This window comes from Schistocerca piceifrons, chromosome X (assembly GCF_021461385.2).
Source record: "Schistocerca piceifrons isolate TAMUIC-IGC-003096 chromosome X, iqSchPice1.1, whole genome shotgun sequence".
Lineage (NCBI taxonomy): Eukaryota > Metazoa > Arthropoda > Insecta > Orthoptera > Acrididae > Schistocerca > Schistocerca piceifrons.
The window spans coordinates 169444963-169467246 of NC_060149.1; the positions used below are offsets into that span (position 1 = coordinate 169444963).

A 22284-nucleotide genomic window follows, 5' to 3' on the forward strand; every position below is an offset into this window, starting at 1 on the left:
CATAAAATCCTGCACCGCAGTTATAGACGGCTGTGGAGGCGACATGGCTTAACATTTCTGAAGGGGACTTCCAACAACTTTCTGAGTTCATGGCCCGTCGAGTTGCTACACTACGCTGGCTAAAGAAGGTCCGTTACGATATTAGGAGGTATCGCACTTTGATCAGCTCAGTGTAAACCAGGACAGGCGGTGATCTGTGGCAAATATGACGACAGCGTACAATACTGATGCAGACCCAAGTGTCCGCAGGACTTCGTTCAGCGCAGACTGCTGAACAAGGGGCGCCGCAGCGGACGACTACTATGCGATCCCATGAAGACAGAACGATACCGAACGATTGCAGAGCGCATGGAATCATAGAGACTGGACTGTGGTCAAATGGAACCGTATTGCGTGGCCGGATGACTCACGTTTCTTTTTACACAAAGTCAAAGGTTGTGTCCAGATACGCCGTCATCCAGGCAAATGGCTGCTCGAAACATTCACCGCACCAAGAGCGCAGGCCGGTGGGAATAGTATTAAAAAAAAAAGAAAAAGGTTCAAATGGCTCTAAGCCCTATGGGCATCTGAGGTCATCTGTCCCATAGACTTAGAACTACTTAAACCTAACTAACCTAAGGACATCACACACATCCATGCCCGAGGCAGGATTCAAACCTGCGACCGTAGCAGCAGCGCGGTTCCGGACTGAAGCGCCTAGAACCGCTCGGCCACAGCGGCCGGCCGGAATGGTATTATGCTATGAGGAACAAGCACCTGGATTTCCAAGGGACCCGTGGTTGTAATCGAAGGTAACACGGCAACTGTAGATTATATTAACATTATTGCGAACCATCTTTATCCCTTCATGACTGACGTCTTCCCAGACGGCGATGGCAGCTTCCAGCAAGATAACTGAGCGGGTCACGACATCAGACTCGTGCTACAGTGGTTTCAGGAGCATGATAGTTAACTCACGTTGGCATCTTCGGCACCAAATTCGCCTGATCTGAAATCTATGAAACACATCTGGGATGCTGTTTGGCGCCAGTCCCGAGCCCACAGACCACCGGTCCGTAATTTATGGGTATTACGTGATCTGTATGTAGACGTCAGGTACCACATACCTCCGGAAACTTACCAAGAACCTATCGAAAACACCCTGTGCAGAATCGCTCCTGCATTGTGGTCCAGAAGTGGATCAACACGTTAAGTCGCCGAAAACTGGGTGCGCACTGCATTACTTGCGTGGGGTAGACTATTAAAAAAATGTGGAAAGGTGGAAGGAATATCAGTGACGCACCCGACTAAAACAACCAATCAAACAGCTGTCGCTGTAGGTTAAGGATGGCTGTTATTGCTGAAACAACAGGTTTTCGGTTATATCTATTTTTTTCATATCCAGTTTAACATGATTGTTAAAACCGCTCAAAATAACCGATTTCTGCAATAACCGATTTTGGACTTTTTATTGCCATGACTTCCAATAATAAGCTAACGTAGACATGGAGCAAAGACTGAAAAATTCTAAGACTTCTTCAGACTTTTGCATTTATATGTTTCAAGGCATTTAGAATCAAAATATCAAATAAAATACGTAGGTAAATAAAAGAAAACTTAGTCTGCGCACTGTTCGCTGCTTTTCACAATGTTGAGGTTGAATAAAAAAAAACCACCAGCATCATCCCACTGATTGTTTTTTTTTTAAAACTTTGCTCAAAAATTTTGTTGTAATTGAGGATCCTACAACTATTTGGGCATTACAAATCATCATCATCATAATTCACTTGAGGCCTTATTCCCACTTCAATGCGGTGTCAGCCTTATTACTATTCATTTGGCAGTGTTAGTTGCAGAGGGTGGCCAGATGCCCTTCCTGCCACCACCCCAAACCTGACCACCCCCGCGACGGAATTAGTGTACCACAGCTGGCTGCGTCTAGTGCAAGCCACGGAAGAATGCGAAGTTTTCAAATGTTTGCGAGTCGTGTAACTGAGACGAAACGTGGGGAGCAGCCCGGTATTCACCTAGCAGGATGTAGAAAACCGCCTAAAAACCACATCCAGGCTGGCCAGCATACCGGCCCCCGTCGTTAAACCGCCGCGCGGATTCGATCCAGGGCCGACGCGCCAATCCCAGTCCAGGACGCAGCGAATTAGCGCTCTCGGCTACGCTGACGGATCTAGTTCGGGGTTACGAATAATGACTGCTAAAGGATGAAAACTGAGGTTGGAGAGCTCTATTTTTCCTATTATATTTTCCGTTTCCAAGAGCTACAAGCAGATAAATACATGTTATGAACACACAGGCAACGGATCAGCTACTTCCTACTTTTATTATAAATAATGGATGGCTTGTTAAATTTTTAATTTATTACTGTTGCTTTAATTTCCTTCCTCTTTTGTTATTTTCTAGAAATGTCAGACGAATAATAAGTTTTTGTGTAAAATTTGTAGCGCTCTTTTTCATTAATTGTTTCGAATGAAAAACCCGTTTTGTAGCCAAATATATTTATTTACTTTTTAACGGGAATTTGAACATAACTGATTTTTGAAGACAAAACTAAAAATGCTCTTTCGAAAAATTCAAATGGGCAGTTTATATCGTAAGCAAAATAGAACATTTACCAGGAACATTTTCTTGACAATGTTAAAACATCGGTAATGAATTAATCCACTGGCCAGTATTTACTGTCCATTCCATTCCATAGTGTATTGATCCGTGAGTCCACTTTTTTTGGTCAGAAACAATATCATTCAAAAACGATATCAATCCTTCAGAAGCCACAGAACTTCCTACCAACGATAAATATTATGGGCTACACATGACAAGCCTGGGATACATCTTCTACTCTGCTCCCAAAAAATGAAAGGCTCACTGGTTCTGTGTAGTAAAGAATAACAGGTACATTATTGTCTCAGCAATGACATAACGGTTTTTATGTCTTGTACTTGTTGCTCGTTTATAACTGTCCGCGTTTTCATTCAAATTGCTGAGTTGCTTCCCCCATTTTCTACAATAAACCAATATATCAAGGCAATAGAAATTTTACAAATAAATATTACTCCTATTTTTTTTAAAAAAAACGTCTCATTTAAAAACCAACAATTTTAGCACCACTACTATGGCAAATTGATATACCGGTTTCTTATTCGGTTATTAGTAAAAAAATTTTAAAAAATGTTGCAATCGAGACGAAACAAATATATAAAAACCTAAAATGCCGCTACAGGTTATAACCGGTCGGTTTTTCCCATCCTCACCAGACACTGACTCGAGTAAAATCATGAAACGAAATGAGATCAATATCGTAGTGCAAACAGCAAGTTTCTAGGATAGCGTAATTAGAGAGTCTGTCGAAATAAGGGCATCGGAAAACATAATAAACCGAGACTGATGTTTCAATTTAAACAAGGCTTGGAGTCCGGCACCCTGCTAATTAACATCTCGTCGACTGTCTCATTCACCAAGAGCTGGAAGACGGTGAGAGAACGTGTTTTTAACGGACTTTCAGTGATCGCTCCGAAAAACTGATGAGTACCAAACGACGTAGAGGGCGCCGGGAGTCGGACTCATATATAAATAGCGGCTATAAATAGCGGCGTGACACCAAAAGTACTTCACAATGTGGTTGGAGTCCGGGCAACGAGAAAGTCTAACATAGATGGCAGCACCTGAGCAAAATATCGTGCGTGAAATGGAAGCAACAACTCGGCTGAACACCCGAAATCACGCCATTACGTGACAAGGATGTCCGCAGCAGGCATGCAGAATCAGCAACAGCAGCAGCTGCAAAAGGACGAGCTGCTAAAGCTGCTCGGTTGTCACCAGCATGTGTCCGACAAACAGCCATATGCAAGTAACGGTGACAATGCAGTGCTACAACAGCGTCGTTGGAGGAAGGTACGGACCGTAGCCTTCGAATTATAAAGTTAAGTCAATACGTGTATTTGAACAAGTGCAGTAGTGGGAAGAATGTGACACGAGAGTAAGCTTCTACGTTAGTGTTTCAAATGTCAATACTGATATGCTGCTCCTAGTGGAAATGCTCTATAGGGAATAGTTATAGGAACTACTCTGACTGCTCATAAGCCTCTGCACATCTACATCTACGTTTATACTCCGCAAGCCACCCAACGGCGTGTGGCGGAGGGCACTTTATGTGCCACTGTCATTACCTCCCTTTTCTGTTCCAGTCGCGTATGGTTCGCGGGAAGAACGACTGCCGCAAAGCCTCCGCGTGCGCTCGAATCTCTCTAATTTTACATTCGTGATCTCCACGGCAGGTATAAGTAGGGGGAAGCAATATATTCGATACCTCATCCAGAAACGCATCCTCTCGAAACCTGGACAGCAAGCTACACCGCGATGCAGAGCGCCTCTCTTGCAGAGTCTGCCACTTGAGTTTGCTAAACATCTCCGTAACGCTATCACGCTTACCAAATAACCCTATGACGAAACGCGCCGCTCTTCTTTGGACCTTCTCTATCTCCTCCGTCAACCCGATCTGGTGCGGATCCCACACTGATGAGCAATACTCAAGTATAGGTCGAACGAATTTTTTGTAAGCTACCTCCATTGTTGAAGGACTACATTTTCTAAGGACTCTCCCAATGAATCTCAACCTGGTACCCGCCTTACCATTAAATTAATTTTATATGATCATTCCACTTCAAATCGTTCCGCACGCATACTCCCAGATATTTTACAGAAGTAACTGCTACCAGTGTTTGTTCCGCTATCATATAATCATACAATAAAGGATCCTTCTTTCTATGTATTCGCAATACGTTACATTTGTCTATGTTAAGGGTCAGTTGCCACTCCCTGCACCAAGTGCCTATCCGCTGCAGATCTTCCTGCATTTCGCTACAATTTTCTAATGCTGTAACTTCTCTGGATACTACAGCATCATCCGCGAAAAGTCGCACGGAACTTCCGACACTATCTACTAGGTCATATTGTGAAAAGCAATTGTCCCATAACACTCCCCTGTGGCGCGCCAGAGGTTACTTTAATGTCTGTAGACGTCTCTCCATTGATAACAACATGCTGTGTTCTGTTTGCTAAAAACTCTTCAATCCAGCCACACAGCTGGTCTGATATTCCGTAGGCTCTTACTTTGTTTATCAGGCGACAGTGCGGAACTGTATCGAACGCCTTCCGGAAGTCAAGGAAAATAGCATCTACCCGGGAGCCTGTATCTAATATTTTCTGGGTCTCATGAACAAATAAAGTAAGTTGGGTCTCACACGATCGCTGTTTCCGGAATCCATGTTGATCCTACAGAGTAGATTCTGGGTTTCCAAAAACGACATGATACTCGAACAAAAAACATGTTATAAAATTCTACAGCAGATCGACGTCAGAGATATAGGTCTATAGTTTTGCGCACGTGCTCGACGATCCTTCTTGAAGACTGGGACTACCTGTGCTTTTTTCCAATTATTTGGAACCTTCCGTTCCTCTAGAGACTTGCGGTACACGGCTGTTAGAAGGGGGGCAAGTTCTTTCGCGTATTCTGTGTAGAATCGAATTGGTATCCCGTCAGGTCCAGTGGACTTTCCTCTGTTGAGTGATTCCAGTTGCTTTTCTATTCCTTGGACACTTATTTCGATGTCAGCCATTTTTTCGTTTGTGCGAGGATTTAGAGAAGGAACTGCAGTGCGGTCTTCCTCTGTGAAACAGGTTTGGAAAAATGTGTTTAGTATTTCAGCTTTACGCGTGTCATCCTCTGTTTCAATGCCATCATCATCCCAGAGTGTCTGGATATGCTGTTTCGAGCCACTTACTGATTTAACGTAAGACCAGAACTTCCTAGGATTTTCTGTCAAGTCGGTACATAGAATTTTACTTTCGAATTCACTGAACGCTTCACGCATAGCCCTCCTTACGCTAACTTTGACATCGTTTAGCTTCTGTTTGTCTGAGAGGTTTTGGCTGCGTTTAAACTTGGAGTGAAGCTCTCTTTGCTTTCGCAGTAGTATCCTAACTTTGTTGTTGAACCACGTTTGGTTTTTCCCGTCCCTCACAGTTTTACTCGGCACGTACCTGTCTAAAACGCATTTTACGATTGCCTTGAACTTTTTCCATAAACACTCAACATTGTCAGTGTCGGAACAGAAATTTTCGTTTTGATCTGTTAGGTAGTCTGAAATCTGCCTTCTATTACTCTTGCTAGACAGATAAACCTTCCTCCCTTTTTTTATATTCCTATTAACTTCCATATTCAGGGATGCTGCAACGGCCTTATGATCACTGATTCCCTGTTCTGCACTTACAGATTCGAAAAGTTCGGGTCTGTTTGTTATCAGTAGGTCCAAGATGTTATCTCCACGAGTCGGTTCTCTGTTTAATTGCTCGAGGTAATTTTCGGATAGTGCACTCAGTGTAATGTCACTCGATGCTCTGTTCCTACCACCCGTCCTAAACATCTGAGTGTCCCGGTCTATATCTGGTAAATTGAAATCTCCACCTAAGACTATAACATGCTGAGAAAATTTATGTGAAATGTATTCCAAATTTTCCCTCAGTTGTTCTGCCACTAATGCTGCTGAGCCGGGAGGTCGGTAAAAGGAGCCAATTATTAACCTAGCTCGGTTGTTGAGTGTAACCTCCACCCATAATAATTCACAGGAACTATCCACTTCTACTTCACTACAGGATAAACTACTACTAACAGCGACAAACACGCCACCACCGGTTGCATGCAATCTATCTTTTCTAAACACCGTCTGTGCTTTTGTAAAAATTTCGGCATAATTTATCTCTGGCTTCAGCCAGCTTTCTGCACCTATAACGATTTCAGCTTCGGTGCTTTCTATCAGCGCTTGAAGTTCCGGTACTTTACCAATGCAGCTTCGACAGTTTACAATTACAATACCGATTGCTGCTTGGTCCCCGCATGTCCTGACATTGCCCCGCACCCTTTGAGGCTGTTGCCCTTTCTGTACTTGCCCGAAGCCATCTAACCTAAAAAACCGCCCAGTCCACGTCACACAACCCCTGCTACCCGTGTAGCCGCTTGCTGCGTGTAGTGGACTCCTGACCTATCCAGCGGGACCCGAAACCCGACCACCCTATGGCGCAAGTCGAGGAATCTGTAGCCCACACGGTCGCAGAACCGTCTCAGCCTCTGATTCAGACCCTCCACTCGGCTCTGTATCAAAGGTCCGCAGTCAGTCCTGTCGACGATGCTGCAGATGGTGAGCTCTGCTTTCATCCCACTAGCGAGACTGGCAGTCTTCACCAACTCAGATAGTCGCCGGAAGCCAGAGAGGATTTCCTCCGATCCATAGCGACACACATCATTGGTGCCGACATGAGCGACCACCTGCAGATGGGTGCACCCTGTACCCTTCATGGCATCCGGAAGGACCCTTTCCACATCTGGAATGACTCCCCCCGGTATGCACACGGAGTGCACATTGGTTCTCTTCCCCTCTCTTACTGCCATATCCGTAAGGGGCCCCATTACGCGCCCGACGTTGGAGCTCCCAACTACCAGTAAGCCCACCCTCTGCGACCGCCCGGATCTTGCAGACTGAGGGGCAATCTTTGGAACAGGACAAGCAGCCATGCGCGGCCGAAGATCAGTATCAGCCTGACACAGAGCTTGAAACCGGTTCGTCAGACAAACTGGAGAGGCCTTCCGTTCAGCCCTCTGGAATGTCTTTCGCCCCATGCCACACCTCGAGACGACCTCCCATTCTACCACAGGTGAGGGATCAGCCTCAATGTGGACAGTATCCCGGGCAGGCACAGTCGTACTCCGATCGGGGGATGCATGGGACGAGCTGGCCGTCCTCGACAAACCCCCATCCAGACCCCCACAGTGATGTCCATTGGCAACAGCCTCAAGCTGTGTGACCGAAGCCAACACTGCCTGAAGCTGGGAGCGAAGGGATGCCAATTCAGCCTGCATCCGAACACAGCAGTTGCAGTCCCTATCCATGCTAAAAACTGTTGTGCAAAGAACGTCTGAACTAATCTACAGAGAGCACAAACAAATCGGCACAAAATTTAAACGGTTATTAAAATACAAGATTGCCTAGTAAATGGAGTAATGCTGCTACTTGCGCACTGCTGACACACTGCTCGGCGGCGGAAGGAGACTACGCGATTTTACACTATTCAGGTACTAAAACGCGATGCTACAACTCTCAAATACTATAATACGCCCGAAATTTATGAATTAAACAATGCAAGTACCAAAAACACGCAAAGAAATTAAGAATTAAACTATGTAACAAATAAGTGAGCTAGGAGTATACGACTTTCTGCTGGCAGCTGCTTATCCAACGGCGGCAGGGAGCACACTGGCTGTGACCAACCGACACTGGCCGTTCAAAACAAAAATCGCACTGAACGCCAGTATAGCATAAGTTTCCAGAAAGTGGTTAAGCTATTTTGAAAAATAGCCAGTAGATTTCTTTTTTAAGGCAGAGGTGATGGTTACTCTGGAGTCGCATTTGTCATGGAAGAGAAGCGTATTCTGTATTCTTCATAATCTGCAGTATTATAATATAGGCATTGATATCTTATCGGTTTATATTACTGACTTACCAGATGTTAGGAAAATTTACACCATCCTCCGTAGATGCTAGCACACATCTCTTCAATCAGTTATTGAAGAAAAAATTTTTTGGTTGTGATTTAAAGAGAACCCTATTGGTCATTTTACTTTAATTTTTCTAAACAGTGTATCTATCAAAAGTAGTTATTCTATTTTAAAGATCTTCTTCCCTTGATATCGCTTTGGCATCTTCTATCTTATCTTTGAAATGTCATTTGGTGTCGCCAGCTGGTACCTCAGACAGGTATCATTTTGTCATTAAAACTTCTGTGACTCAGGGAGAATTCAGCGTCCCATCGGCGATGCGGGCGTTAGAGGCAGAGGGCGTGCTGAGGTTGCGCAAACAAACCAGCAGAATCCGATCAAAAGAAACCAGCCCGACGTTCACCTTGAGCTGATTTTGAGAAATCGCGGAAAACCTAAATCTGGATGGCCGGACGGGAATTTGAAATGTGTTCCACGCGAATGAGTGTCCAGTGAGTGTCTCTACAAGTTCAGTTTTTCAGTCTGTTTCATCCTCGACTTTCAAGGTAGATCTCCAGTCTGAAATCATCAATAGCATTAATATCCTCCTATAGCTTTTACCAGCTAATGATCAGATTCTGAGAGTCTTCTACAGCTCTACAAACTTTTAATACGTAAAAAGACGGAATGCAGCACATACTGAATAGCTCTGCTTCTTCTACAAGTATGAAAATTTTAGGTCTCCACTTATTCTCACCTCTACGTGTCTGGCGAGGCAATATTAGAACGATACGGTTTTCAATCACGCATGTACAACTGACGATTCCCCAAACGCCATCAGGCGGAACCTTTGGAATTCAAGATTCTCTGACCATCCATTACAGCCAGATCACGATATTTTGTGGTGACTAATGCGTTTGGCAAAAATAAGCGCAAACCATCAGTACCATCATAATATCTGTAAAGTCGTAGGATACTGGAGAGTCCAGTGGAACAACGTGGTGCCAAGTTAAAAGTGTAGCGCCAGTTTCAAATCAAAAATAGAGTAGTACATACAAATACAAATGATCATCGAGTAATTTTATGTACTTCAGGTTAAGTTAGGCCCGCAGCATAGTATACATCATTATAAGACATAATGAAAATGAAAGCTCCAAAACTAGTTGCAGTAAGCTAATATATTTTTTATATTTTACACGATATAGCTCGTTTCGACTTATTGTCATTATCAAGTGATCTGAAAAAAATAAGCTTGGTAAGATTATCTATACGAAAATCGTGGCTGTTTTATGTTTACATATGCATTGGAACTTATGTCTAGTTGGAAGTGACGACCATAATGCATCTATAGTAATTATTTTCTGTCAAGTTGTGGTAGGTATAACATTTTTCGCAGAAAACTACGTCTTCGACAGATATTTTGACAGTTCAATATTTTGACAGTTCAATATTTTGACAGTTCTTTACTACGATGCTACATGTTTACGAAGTATATAGATCTTAACAGAGATTATGCTGCGTTTGGTTTTAATTATTTTCTTTTTTGAATTTTATCTATGGTCTCTGTACGTTTTGTTTTCCGTATGACTATCCCTTTTCGTATTCTGTTATGTCAACAAAGCTTTCGAGGTAGGATTTATGTTTAAAATCTGTTTGTTGCATTAGAATTTCGTGTGGATCTTTTCTTGTATGAATATATATTTCCGGTTCTTCTAGAATGTCCATAGTAAGTCCTTTCGGTACTCTGTGTAATATTTCTAACGCAGCTTCAGTTTTCTCAACATCACAAAATCGAGAAAATTGAAACTGCGTAGGAAATATTACGCAGAGTCCTTTTCTATGAACATTTTCGAAGAATTCCTGACTGGAAATGGAGGAAAAAAAGGTCATTTGAACATGTGTCAGAAAATGCATCGTTGCCTCGGTAGTTGGCGCTGACGAATGACATTTCCTCTGACCACGTGCCGTGTGTTCCTTGTGCTTTGTGGGCTGTGTGATTGACGCAGCGTACTGTAAGGAGCAGAATGGTCCGGTATTCATGTCGGGAACAAGCCGAGATGGTGTTTGTGTAAGACCAGCCAGATGGAAACCGTCGAGAGGCAGCACGGCTATGTTGTTGCTGTTGTGGCCTTCAGTCCTGAGACTGGTTTGATGCAGCTCTCCATGCTACGCTATCCTGTGCAAGCTTCTTCATCTCCCAGTACCTACTGCAGCCTACATCCGTCTGAATCTGCTTAGTGTATTCATCTCTTGGTCTCCCTCTACGATTTTTACCCACCACGCTGCCCTCCGATACTAAATTGGTGATCCCTCGATGTCTCAGAACACGTCCTACCAACAGATCCCTTCTTCTAATGACGTTGTGCCACAAGCTCCTCTTCTCCCCAATTCTATTCAATACCTCCTCATTAGTTATGTGATATACCCATCTAATCTTCAGCATTCTTCTGTAGCACCACATTTCGAAAACTTCTATTCTCTTCTTGTCCAAACTATTTATCGTCCACGTTTCACTTCCATACATGGCTACACTCCATACAAATACTTTCAGAAACGACTTCCTGACATTTAAATCTATACTCGATGTTAACAAATTTCTCTTCTTCAGAAACGCTTTCCTTGCCATTGCCAGTCTACATTTTATATCCTCTCTACTTCGACCATCATCAGTTATTTTGCTCCCCAAATAGCAAAACTCCTTTGCTACTTTAAGTGTTTCATTTCCTAATCTAATTCCCTCAGCATCACCCGATTTAATTCGACTACATTCCATTATCCTCGTTTTGCTTTTGTTGATGTTCATCTTATCCCTCCTTTCAAGACACTGTCCATTCCGTTCAACTGCTCTTCCAAGTCCTTTGCTGTCTCTGACAGAATTACAATGTCATCGGCGAACCTCAAAATTTTTATTTCTTCTCCGTGGATTTTAATACCTACACCGAAATTTTCTTTGGTTTCCTTTACTGCTTGCTCTATATACAGATTGAATAACATCTGGGGTAGGCTACAACCCTGTCTCACTCCCTTCCCAACCACTGCTTCCCTTTCATGTCCCTCAACTCTTATAACTGCCATCTGCTTTCTGTACAAATTGTAAATAGCCTTTCGCTCCCTGTATTTTACCCCTGCCACCTTCAGAATTTGAGAGAGAGTATTCGAGTCAACATTGTCAAAAGTTTTCTCTAAGTCTACAAATACTAGAAACGTAGGTTTGCCTTTCCTTACTCTTTCATATAAGATAAGTCGTAAGGTCAGTATTGCCTCACGTGTTCCAACATTTCTACGGAATCCAGACTGATCTTCCCAGAGATCGGCTTCTATTAGTTTTTCCATTCGTCTGCAAAGAATTCGCGTTAGTATTTTGCAGCTGTGACTTATTAAACTGATAGTTCGGTAATTTTCACATCTGTCAACACCTGCTTTCTTTGGGATTGGAATTATTATATTTTTCTTGAAGTCAAGTACCCTCACAGACACCAACCACATTTCAAATCCTTTTTGGATGTTTGTGTGATCATGGGTCCTTTCAGACGGACGAATGTGCAGGTTGACGCCAGAAACGAGCCTATCGTGTAAAATATTAAAAATATATTACATTATTCCAGCTAGTTTTGGAGCTTTCATTTTCAGTTTTACGTACGTTGTTTCATTCCGCAAAAGTTTTTCTCCGCAATCCTTTCTGTCCAACAATGATTTTATAAATCACAATCAGAGTTCTGTAATAAGCCAAGACAAAATTATATGGAAGGAACTACAACTGAAAACAAATGATTATTTCGTATACGTTATGGCTGCAACGGCGGACGTGGTGAAAACGTGGCCGGTCACAGACGTCGCGAATTTCCTGCTCCGCGTTGTCCACAGCACGGAAGATGTTTAGCTCCCCCGCCGGCGATTGAAATGTAGCCTGCCAGCCGCGCGACTAATGACCTCACCTGTAACCTGTCCAAACGGCCTTCACAGTTCACATTCCTCGCTTCTCTGATCCAGGCAGCGCCGTAAAAAAATGTATTACAATCCACAGCCTCTTTAAAGTAACTAATAATTTTCAATCATTAATGTGATTGTATTGATCAGAAACCTAGAAACCTGTACACATCTGTGCATCAAACCGATAGTAGTATTCGGCATAAACTTCACGCTTTCCTGCAGATTGCTTCGTATAGCAGCACTTTTCTAAAAAAAAGAAAAAAGAAAAATGTGCAGTTTGCCCAAACTCAGTTACTGTGTGCAGATTCTGATGTAGCTTTACTATCTGCTATCTGAATAATGTCGCACTTTCATGTGTAATATCTGTTTTGTAAATAGTTCACTGTATACGATAGTGACAGGAGTTCACGTGTTTTTTATGATACTGATCACAACAAAATAAAGTTAGAATATGAAACCCAATATCGATACGTTGGAATGTAATGGAGAATTTTAGCTTACTTTATAGAGAATTAATACAGTGTACCGTCTTTTACGTTCTGCCAGTAAGATAACACACGTTATTTGTCTTTTTTCTGTTTTTGTTTTATGTCGTTGTTACATATTCTTTAGATGTGGGGCAACAGCTTAGTTGAAGGAAGCTGAGGCAGTCAGTTATGGCCTAAATCAGATTTGCAGGATAAGTTTGAACGACAGATCGAGTGAATATTAACAGCTGCTCGCAACAATGTGACGTGAATTAGTCTGTGTCCGAACAAAGGCATGAGGTCAGATGTCAACCAAAGTTCACTGTATACCCACCTAACTTTATCGCAGGAACATATGAATAAAGAAGTACAAAAGGGAAAAAAAGCAACGTCAGATTTTTTACAAAAATGAAAAAAAAGGAAGAAAAGAACATATGGTTTTAACTCATAAAACAAAAAATTACGCTTGCGCAAGGCACACCTTTTCACGTGGAAACACACCTCTACACTACAGTTAAATCTGTTTGTCACCTAGGACAACAACGCAGGAAACTTGAACAAATGCTTATTTGTAAGGAACAATACAAAATGTTGGAAAAGATTGACCGAGAATATTTTTATGTGCTCTTAAAGAACCAAAATGTTGACTAAAGGTATTGGGTGATCAAAAGTCAGTATAAATTTGAAAACTTAATAAACCACGGGATAATGTAGATAGAGAGTTAAAAGTTGACACACATGCTTGGAATGACATGGGGTTTTATTATAACAAAAAAAAGTTCACAAAATGACGCGTGAAAGATCTCTTGCGCGCATTGTTTGGTGATAATCGTGTGCTCAGCCGCCACTTTCGTCATGCTTGGCCTTCCAGCTCCCCAGACCTTAGTCCGTGCGATTATTGGCTTTGGGATTACGGGAAGTCGCAAGTGTATCGTGATCGACAGACATCTCTGGGGATGCCAATGCCCCACCATAACTCCGGACATGCCTTACAGTGCTGTTCACAACATTATTCCTCGACTACAGCTATTGTTGAGGAATGATGGTGGACATATTGAGCATATCCTGTAAAGAACATCATCTTTGCTTTGTCTTACTTTGTTATGCTAATTATTGCTATTCCGATCAGATGAAGCGCCATCAGTCGGACATTTTTTGAATTTTGTATTTTTTTGGTTCTAATAAAACCCCATGTCTTTCCAAGCATGTGTGTCAATTTGTACCTCTCTATCTACATTATTCAGTGATTTATTCAGTTTTCAAATTTACACTGACTTTTTGATCACCCGGTATAACTGAGGAAACGGAAATCGCGTTGCTGTGAGTATCGAAAACCAAACAAAATTCTTCGTGTACAACGCGAGAAGCGAAGTCACTTAGGAGACAAATCAGACAGCCTCAAGAGAAAAGCCCATAGAACTTTCTTACAAAACCAACACAATGGCATAATCAGACAAGTTAAGTTGTGTTGTGGAGCAGGGTGATATCGTGCCATACACCAGGCTCAATTACATCCACAGCGTTACCTACATGTGAAACATATTTTACACATAGGACTACTGTTATAGACCATTTTAACTGTTCTGGCAAATCCTGACGTAAATTACCCGATCGTATAGCCGCGCGCGTTAAAACACCGCTTCCGTGATGGATCGAATCCGTCCGGCCGGCCGTGGTGGCCGAGCGGTTCTAGGCGCTTCAGTCCGGAACCACGTGGCTGCTACGGTCCCAGGTTCGAATCCTGCCTCGGGCATGGATGTGTGTGATGTCCTTGGTTGGTTAGGTTTACGCAGTTCCAAGTCCAGGGCACTGATGACCTTAGATGTTAAGTCCTATAGTGCTTAGAGCCATTTGAACATTCAGTAAATATCTGCGGTAGTGTCTCCTACTGTATAGTGCATTTAAATGTAAGTACAGTTACTGTTATTATCAGTTAATCATCCGCTCACAAAGACCACCCAGTTGCAGTGTTATAGCTTTAGGGTCACTGAGGGTGGCAGCGATCTGAAGCAGAGAACAGCCGACACGAAATGATACGCATGGTGCCGATTTTTAACGATCGGTACTTCGGGAGCCAGCAGCTACCTCTCATTACAGATGTCGGACATCGCAGGCTGGTAAAAGAGGACAGGCGGTGAAATGTGGCGAAGCTAACATCAGACTTAAATGCTGGGCAGAACACAATTGTGTCTCAACACACAGTTCACCGAACATTCCTAATGATGGGCCTCCGCTCCCGACGATCTATGCATGTGCCAATGTTAACACAACGCCGTCGGCAACTACGACTGAAATAGGCACGTGACTATCGGCACTGGACATTGGCGCAGTGGCAGAACGTTGCATGGTCTGATGAACCCCGTTACCTTCTTCATCACGCCGATAGGAAGACGCGAATCCGTCGGTCTTTGAGGAAGACAGTCCCTTGACACCTGTACTGCGGGCGACTCCGTTATGCTCCGGGGAACATTCACATGGGAATCCATGGGTTCAATGGAGCTCGAGCAAGGCACCACGACGGCCAAGAAGTATCGTACACTTGTTGCAGACACGTACACCCCTTCATGGCGATCATGTTTCCCGATGGCAGTGGCATTTTTCAACAAGATAATGCGCCATTTCACAAGGCCAGAAGTGTGATGGAGTGTTTCGATGAACACAGTGGCGAGTTCCAATTGATGTGCTGGCCCCCGAGCTCGCCCATCGAACAAAAAGGTTCAAATGGCTCTGAGCACTATGGGACTTAACATCTCAGGTCATCAGTTCCCTAGAACTTAGAACTACTTAAACCTAACTAACCTGAGGACATCACACACACCCATGTGCGAGGCAGGATTCGAACTTGCGACCGTAGCGGTCGCGCGGTTCCAGACTGAAGCGCCTAGAAGCGCTCGGCCACCAGCGGCCGGCCCGATCGAACACATTTGGGATGTGATTGAACGTGGCGTCCCGGAATTTACGGGAATTAGATGACCTGTGAGTGCATGGGTGGTGTCAACTCCCTCCAGCGACCTACAAATACCTCATTGCTTCCGTGCCACGACGCTGTTATCCATGCCAAAGGTAGACATACCAGCTATTAGGTAGGTGATCATAATGTTCCGGCTGATCGGTGTATAAAAAATATTCAAATGTGTGTGAAATCTTATGGGACTTAACTGCTAAGGTCATCAATCTCTAAGCTTACACACTACTTAACCTAAATTATCCTAACGACAAACACACACATGCCCGAGGGAGGACTCGAACCTCCGCCGGGACCAGCCGCACAGTCCATGACTGCAGCGCCCTAGACCGCTCGGCTATCGGTGTATAAACAATCAGCATTAACGTTACGAAGGTACTCTGCATACTGTAGTATTGACGAATTCATGGATATTATTATTTGATCGTCAGGATGAAGACACGTCACGAGTTTTGTATAGCTTCCAACACGAAGTTGTAACAGCGAATAGTAAATACACTTGATTTTGACTTTCCGTTAAAATGTCCGTTCATTATACCTAAAATGCATTCGCAGTTGCGAATACGAGCAACCATAAGCTGTATAAGGGAATGACGACAGTGAAAATTTGAACCGGACCGGGATTCGAACCCGGATTTCCCGCTTTACGCCAGCAGTCGCCTTAATCGCTTTGGCTATCCGTGCACGACTCACGGCCACGCCCAAACTTCCAAATGTCGTCGTTGTTGCGTCACAACCTGTACTTGTACACACATAATGTATTAATTGAAAGTCGCTGCCTGGTACCGGCATTTATACGATACTGCAGTGCCTGTGTCGTTAAGAAGAACGATTCAATTGTTCGTTCGTACCCTTTTCCTTTGAAAGTGACGTAAGCCCATTTGTAATCTATAGTTGTGCCGCCGCTAACACGATTCTCCGCGAACGGCAAATGAGATTGAGCGGCATGTCGCTTAGCCTTAATTGTCTCCCAATTATGCTACCAGCAAAACAATAACGTATTATGTATTTACGTATCAGCCAGTCGCAACGAACAGCTATGAATACATTAATTTTCTGTGAACATTCAACGAGAGAGCTCTCTGGGCAAATGAGAATTTGTGATTATTTTAGTAAAGGTCAGCATATTAAAATAGTAGCCTCGGACGTTTGAATACGACCGGCACGCCGCTGCACGACGAGAGATACGAAAAGCAGCGCCGCCAGATGAATGAAGTATGAATACGAGCGCCGCCCCACGGCTAGAAAAACATTTATCAGTGCCGGCTTAACGTGTTAAATATAAGTACAATTACCGTTATTAGTAAATTAATCATCTGCTCACACAGATAACACAACAACAACATTTTTGTCAGGCAATTACAGTGTTACAACCTTGAATCGCTCAGTGTGGCAGCAATCTGACACACAGAACAGTTGACATAAAGTGATTCGAATGATGCCGACTTTTAACGATCAGTACTTGGAGGCCGGAGGACAATATATTGCAGTCTTACTATAGTTATTCTATTGAGGGTTCGTAGCCCACTAATTTGTGCAGATTACTAATAAAATCAGTAAATATACGGCCCGAAGTGCCTCGTCACAATGTCAGTATTGACCCTTGGGCAAAGACGTTCGACGACCACTGTTTTACACGAACAGTCGCTTCACAAAAGGAATCAACACGCATCGCCAAGCGAAAAACAGCATGCTGACGTCAAAACAGGAAACGTTTCACATTTAGACTGCTTACAGCGCCATATTTCATCTGCTGGCAGAAAGTGTAACTACTATTTTTTTCTCCATACTCCGCAGGCGTACCGTCCTAGAATGTATACATCCCGCACAGCATCAATCGGATCATCATCAGTTTGTTTATAACCATTCGGTATAACGGATCTGTAGACATTATTTTCAACGCAGAGTCGTCAAACACCAGTATAACACGTCATCGTCGCCACACTATCTTCGAATCCTGCAACAAGGTGAAGTGCAACCAAATAGAGATTTTTGAAAAAGAGTGCGAAATCGGATCAGGCTCTCAAAAGCAAAAGTAATGTAGTACCTGGATTCTCTTTAAAATGAGGTGTTCCAATGGTAATGTCGTAATTTGTAAATTCACGATAATGTTGCCATGTAACAATATCAACATATGCAAATTGTATTTGCTCCATATTCCTCCCTATAATTTTTCCACTATTTAGTAACATAGTTAATTCAGTGGCTCTGCCATGTTTTGCTGATTTCGATTTCTCACGTAGTAAATAAATGACTTTGCTAAGTAAATATTTGCAACCAGCCATTATACGGCTTGCACACAAACGTATCAATTCAAAAAATGGTTCAAATGGTTTGGAGCACTATGGGACTTAACATCTATGGTCATCAGTCCCCTAGAACTTAGAACTACTTAAACCTAACTAACCTAAGGAGATCACACACATCCATGCCCGAGGCAGGATTCGAACCTGCGACCGTAGCAGTCACGCGGCTCCGGACTGAGCGCCTAGAACCGCTAGACCACCGCGGCCTACCAAACCTATCATAATTGTGCATTGTTCTGATCGGCGAAGAACTGCAGCCTGCACGTATTCGAATTCAAGAGCTGGTGTACATGTGTTTGGGAAAGTAGTGCTTAAAATACACTACTAGCCATTAACATTGCTACACCAGGAAGAAATGCAGATGATAAACGGGTATTCATTGGACAGATATATTATACTAGAACTGACATGTGATGACGTTTTCACGCAATTTGAGAGTTTAGATCCTGAGAAATCGGTACTCAGAACAACCAACTCTAGCCGTAATAACGGCCTTGATACGCCTGGGCATTGAGTCAAACAGAGCTTGGATGGCGTGTACAGGTACAACTGGCCATGCAGCTTCAACACAATACCACAGTTCATCAAGAGAAGTGACTGGCGTATTGTGACGAGCCAGTTGCTCGGCCAACATTGACCAGACGTTTTCAATTGGTGAGAGATTTGGAAAATGTGCTGGCCAAGGCAGCAGTCGAACATTTTCTGTATCCAGAAAGGCCTGTACGGGACCTGCAACATGCGGTCGTGCATTATCCTACTGAAATGTAGGGTTTCGCAGGGATCGTATGGAGGGTAGAACCACGGGTCGTAACACATCTGAAATGTAACGTCCACTGTTCAAAGTGCCGTCAATGCGAACAAGAGGTGACCGAGACGTGTAACCAATGGCACCCCATACCATCACGCCGGGTGACACGCCAGTCTAGCGATGACGAATACACGCTTCCAATGTGCGTTCACCGCGATGTCACCAAACACGGATGCGACCATCATGATGCTATAAACAGAACCTGGATTCATCCGAAAAAATGACGTTTTGCCATTCGTGCACCCAGGTTCGTCGTTGAGTACACCATCACAGGCGCTCCTGTCTGTGACGCAGCGTCAAGGGTAACCGCAGCCACGGTCTCCGAGCTCATAGTCCATGCTGCTGCAAACGTCGTCGAATTGTTCGTACAGATGGTTGTTGTCTTGCAAACGTCCCCATCTGTTGACTCAGGGATCGAGACGTGGCTGCACGATCCGTTACAGCCATGCGCATAAGATGCCTGTCATCTCGACTGCTAGTGATACGAGGCCGTTGGGATCCAGCACGGCGTTTCGTATTACCCTCCTGAACCCACCGATTCCATATTCTGCCAACAGTCATTGGATCTCGACCAACGCGAGCAGCAATTTCGCGATACGATAAACCGCAATCGCGATAGGCTACAATCAGACCTTTATCAAATTCGGAAACGTGATGGTACGCATTTCTCCTCCTTACATGAGGCATCACAACAACGTTTCACCAGGCAACGCCGGTCAACTGCTGTTTGTGTATGAGAAATCGGTTGGAAACTTTCCTCATGTCAGCACGTTGTAGGTGTCGCCACCAGCGCCAACCTTGTGTGAATGCTCTGAAAAGCTAATCATTTGCATATCACAACATCTTCTCCCTGTCGGTTAAATTTCGCGTCTGTAGCACGTCATCTTCGTGGTGTAGCAATTTTAATGGCCAGTAGTGTAATACGCGAATTGCATGGGTTGGGCGCTTTGGTGTATCTCGAGTATATGAATGCGTTTCTGGGTACATCCTCAGCATTGGTACTACACACCAATGAGCCAAAACATTATGACCACCAGTTTAATAGCGTGTTGGTCAACTTTTCACACACAGTGCAGTAGCGATTCTGCTTGGCATGGATTCTACAAGTCGTTGATAGGTTTACAGAGGTAAGTGGCATCAAATATCTACTCACAGGTCACTAAATTCCCACAAATTACGTAACGGTGGTCTGTTGGCACGTAGCCGGCACTCTGTATGGGTTGCAATGGGTACAGATCAGCGAGGTTTGCTGGCTAAGACAGCAAGGTGAGTTCACTATCATGTTCCTCAAACCGCTGCAGCACGATTCTGGCCATATGTCGCCGAGAGTTATCCTGCTGGAAGATGTCACCGCTATCAGAGAAGACCTTAACTGTGAAGGGATGCAGGTGGTCCGCTATAATGTTCACGTAGTTCACTGCTGTCATGATACTTTCGAGTACTACCATAGGTCTCGTGGAAGCCTAACTCAGTGTTCCTCATAGCATAATTCCGTTCTCACCGGCCTGCATCTGTGGAGTGGTGCACGTTTCAAGCATCCATTCGCCTGGATGGCTGTGTGTAAGGACCCAACCATCGACCTGATGTAACAAGAAATGCGATTCATGCGACGAGCGACTCGTTTCTATTGATTCACGGTGAAAACTCAGTGATGCTGAGGCCACTATAGTTGTAACCGACGAAGTCGCTGGGTAAACGCAGGAAGACGTCAGGGTCGTGTGATGTGGCGCTCCTTGTTCAACAACTGTCTTTGAACGGCGTGCTCCGAAACACTTGTGCCTGCATCGGCTTTGTGCTCTGTCGTCAGATCTGTCATAGATCGTTGCCTGCCCTGTATTACACGGTGGGGGATCCTCCGACCTCTACGTTTCGTGATGAGACGTGGACGTACAGTACCATACGGCCTACGCGTTATTCCACCATCCTTCAACCAGTTTCCATAGGCGTTCACGACAGCAGTACGCTAGTGGCCCACCAGCTTCGTCGTTCCAGAAATTCTCGTTTCCAGCCGTAGCTCCACAACATCTACATCTACATCTACATTTATACTCCGCAAGCCACCCACCGGTGTGTGTGCCACTGTCATTACCTCCCTTTCCTGTTCCAGTCGCGTATGGTTCGCGGGAAGAACGACTGCCGGAAAGCCTCCGTGCGAGGTCGAATCTCTCTAATTTTGCATTCGTGATCTCCTCGGGAGGTGCAAGTAGGGGGAAGCAATATATTCGATACCTCATCCAGAAACGCACCCTCTCGAAACCTGGACAGCAAGCTACACCGTGATGCAGAGCGCCTCTCTTGCAGAGTCTGCCACTTGAGTTTGCTAAACATCTCCGTAACGCTATCACGCTTACCAAATAACCCTGTGACGAAACGCGCCGCTCTTCTTTGGATCTTCTCTATCTCCTCCGTGAACCCGACCTGGTACGGATTCCACACTGCTGAGCAATGCTCAAGTATAGGTCGAACGAGTGTTTTGTAAGCCACCTCCTTTGTTGATGGACTACATTTTCTAAGAACTCTCCCAATGAATCTCAACCTGGCACCCGTCTTACCAACAATTAATTTTATATGATCATTCCACTTCAAGTCGTTCCGCACGCATACTCCCAGATATTTTACAGACGTAGCTGCTACCAGTGTTTGTTCCGCTATCATATAATCATACAATGTGCCCTTTGCCAAAACCGCTTATATCAATGGATTTCTGCATTTGTGGCCCGTATTAGCGGTATAATTACTGCCCATTCATCTCTCTTCCGCTTACATTCTTTCCTTACTGCGTCACGTGCCCGAAACAGCACCAGGAGGCAATCAACCTCGCGGTAGGCAGTGGTCATGATGTTTTGGCACATCAGCGTATACTTGTGGCAACTATAGTATATCAGAGAGTGGTGTTTATTCACTTTCCTTTATCCTGGTCTTTTCATGCTGGAGAAAACGTATGAAGTGAGTATTTGTGTACAACTTTATTACCTTTGAGTTCCACAGTCAATTTAATTTCATTCTTTTCACCTCAGAATCCCACACATAGACTTAATCACTGTTAACAAACACACTCAAGTTCAACCAGTGAAACATAACGAGATTATATCATCACCTGATTACTCCGTCATTTTTTTTTTCTTCTCGTGGCTTCAAAACGCCGCGTGGGTCTTTGCCTTCTTAATTTCTTCCATTCTGCCCTCCCGTTTACTTTCCTCCTGCATCCTCTGATTCCTGGTGCTCTTATGTTTTCTTCCATGTCGTCCACCGATCGTTTACATGGTCTTCCTTTTAATTTTCTTACTGTC

The 22284-nt window shown here is 44.0% G+C and overlaps 1 protein-coding gene across 4 annotated transcripts in view; it reads left to right on the plus strand.

Moving 5' to 3' along the window:
• The window catches only part of LOC124723042, a 318102-nt gene that overhangs the window by 200324 nt on the left and 95494 nt on the right, over nt 1–22284 (plus strand). The window contains exon 1 of one of the 4 annotated variants that reach the window (XM_047248220.1): nt 3654–3882. The exons of 2 other annotated variants lie outside the window; for them this stretch is intronic. In XM_047248220.1, the coding sequence (XP_047104176.1) occupies nt 3730–3882 (153 nt within the window). In that variant the 5' untranslated portion in view covers nt 3654–3729. Of the gene's footprint in view, nt 1–3653; nt 3883–22284 lie in introns of those variants that run through there. One more of the 4 variants, XM_047248219.1, reaches the window with a different exon arrangement.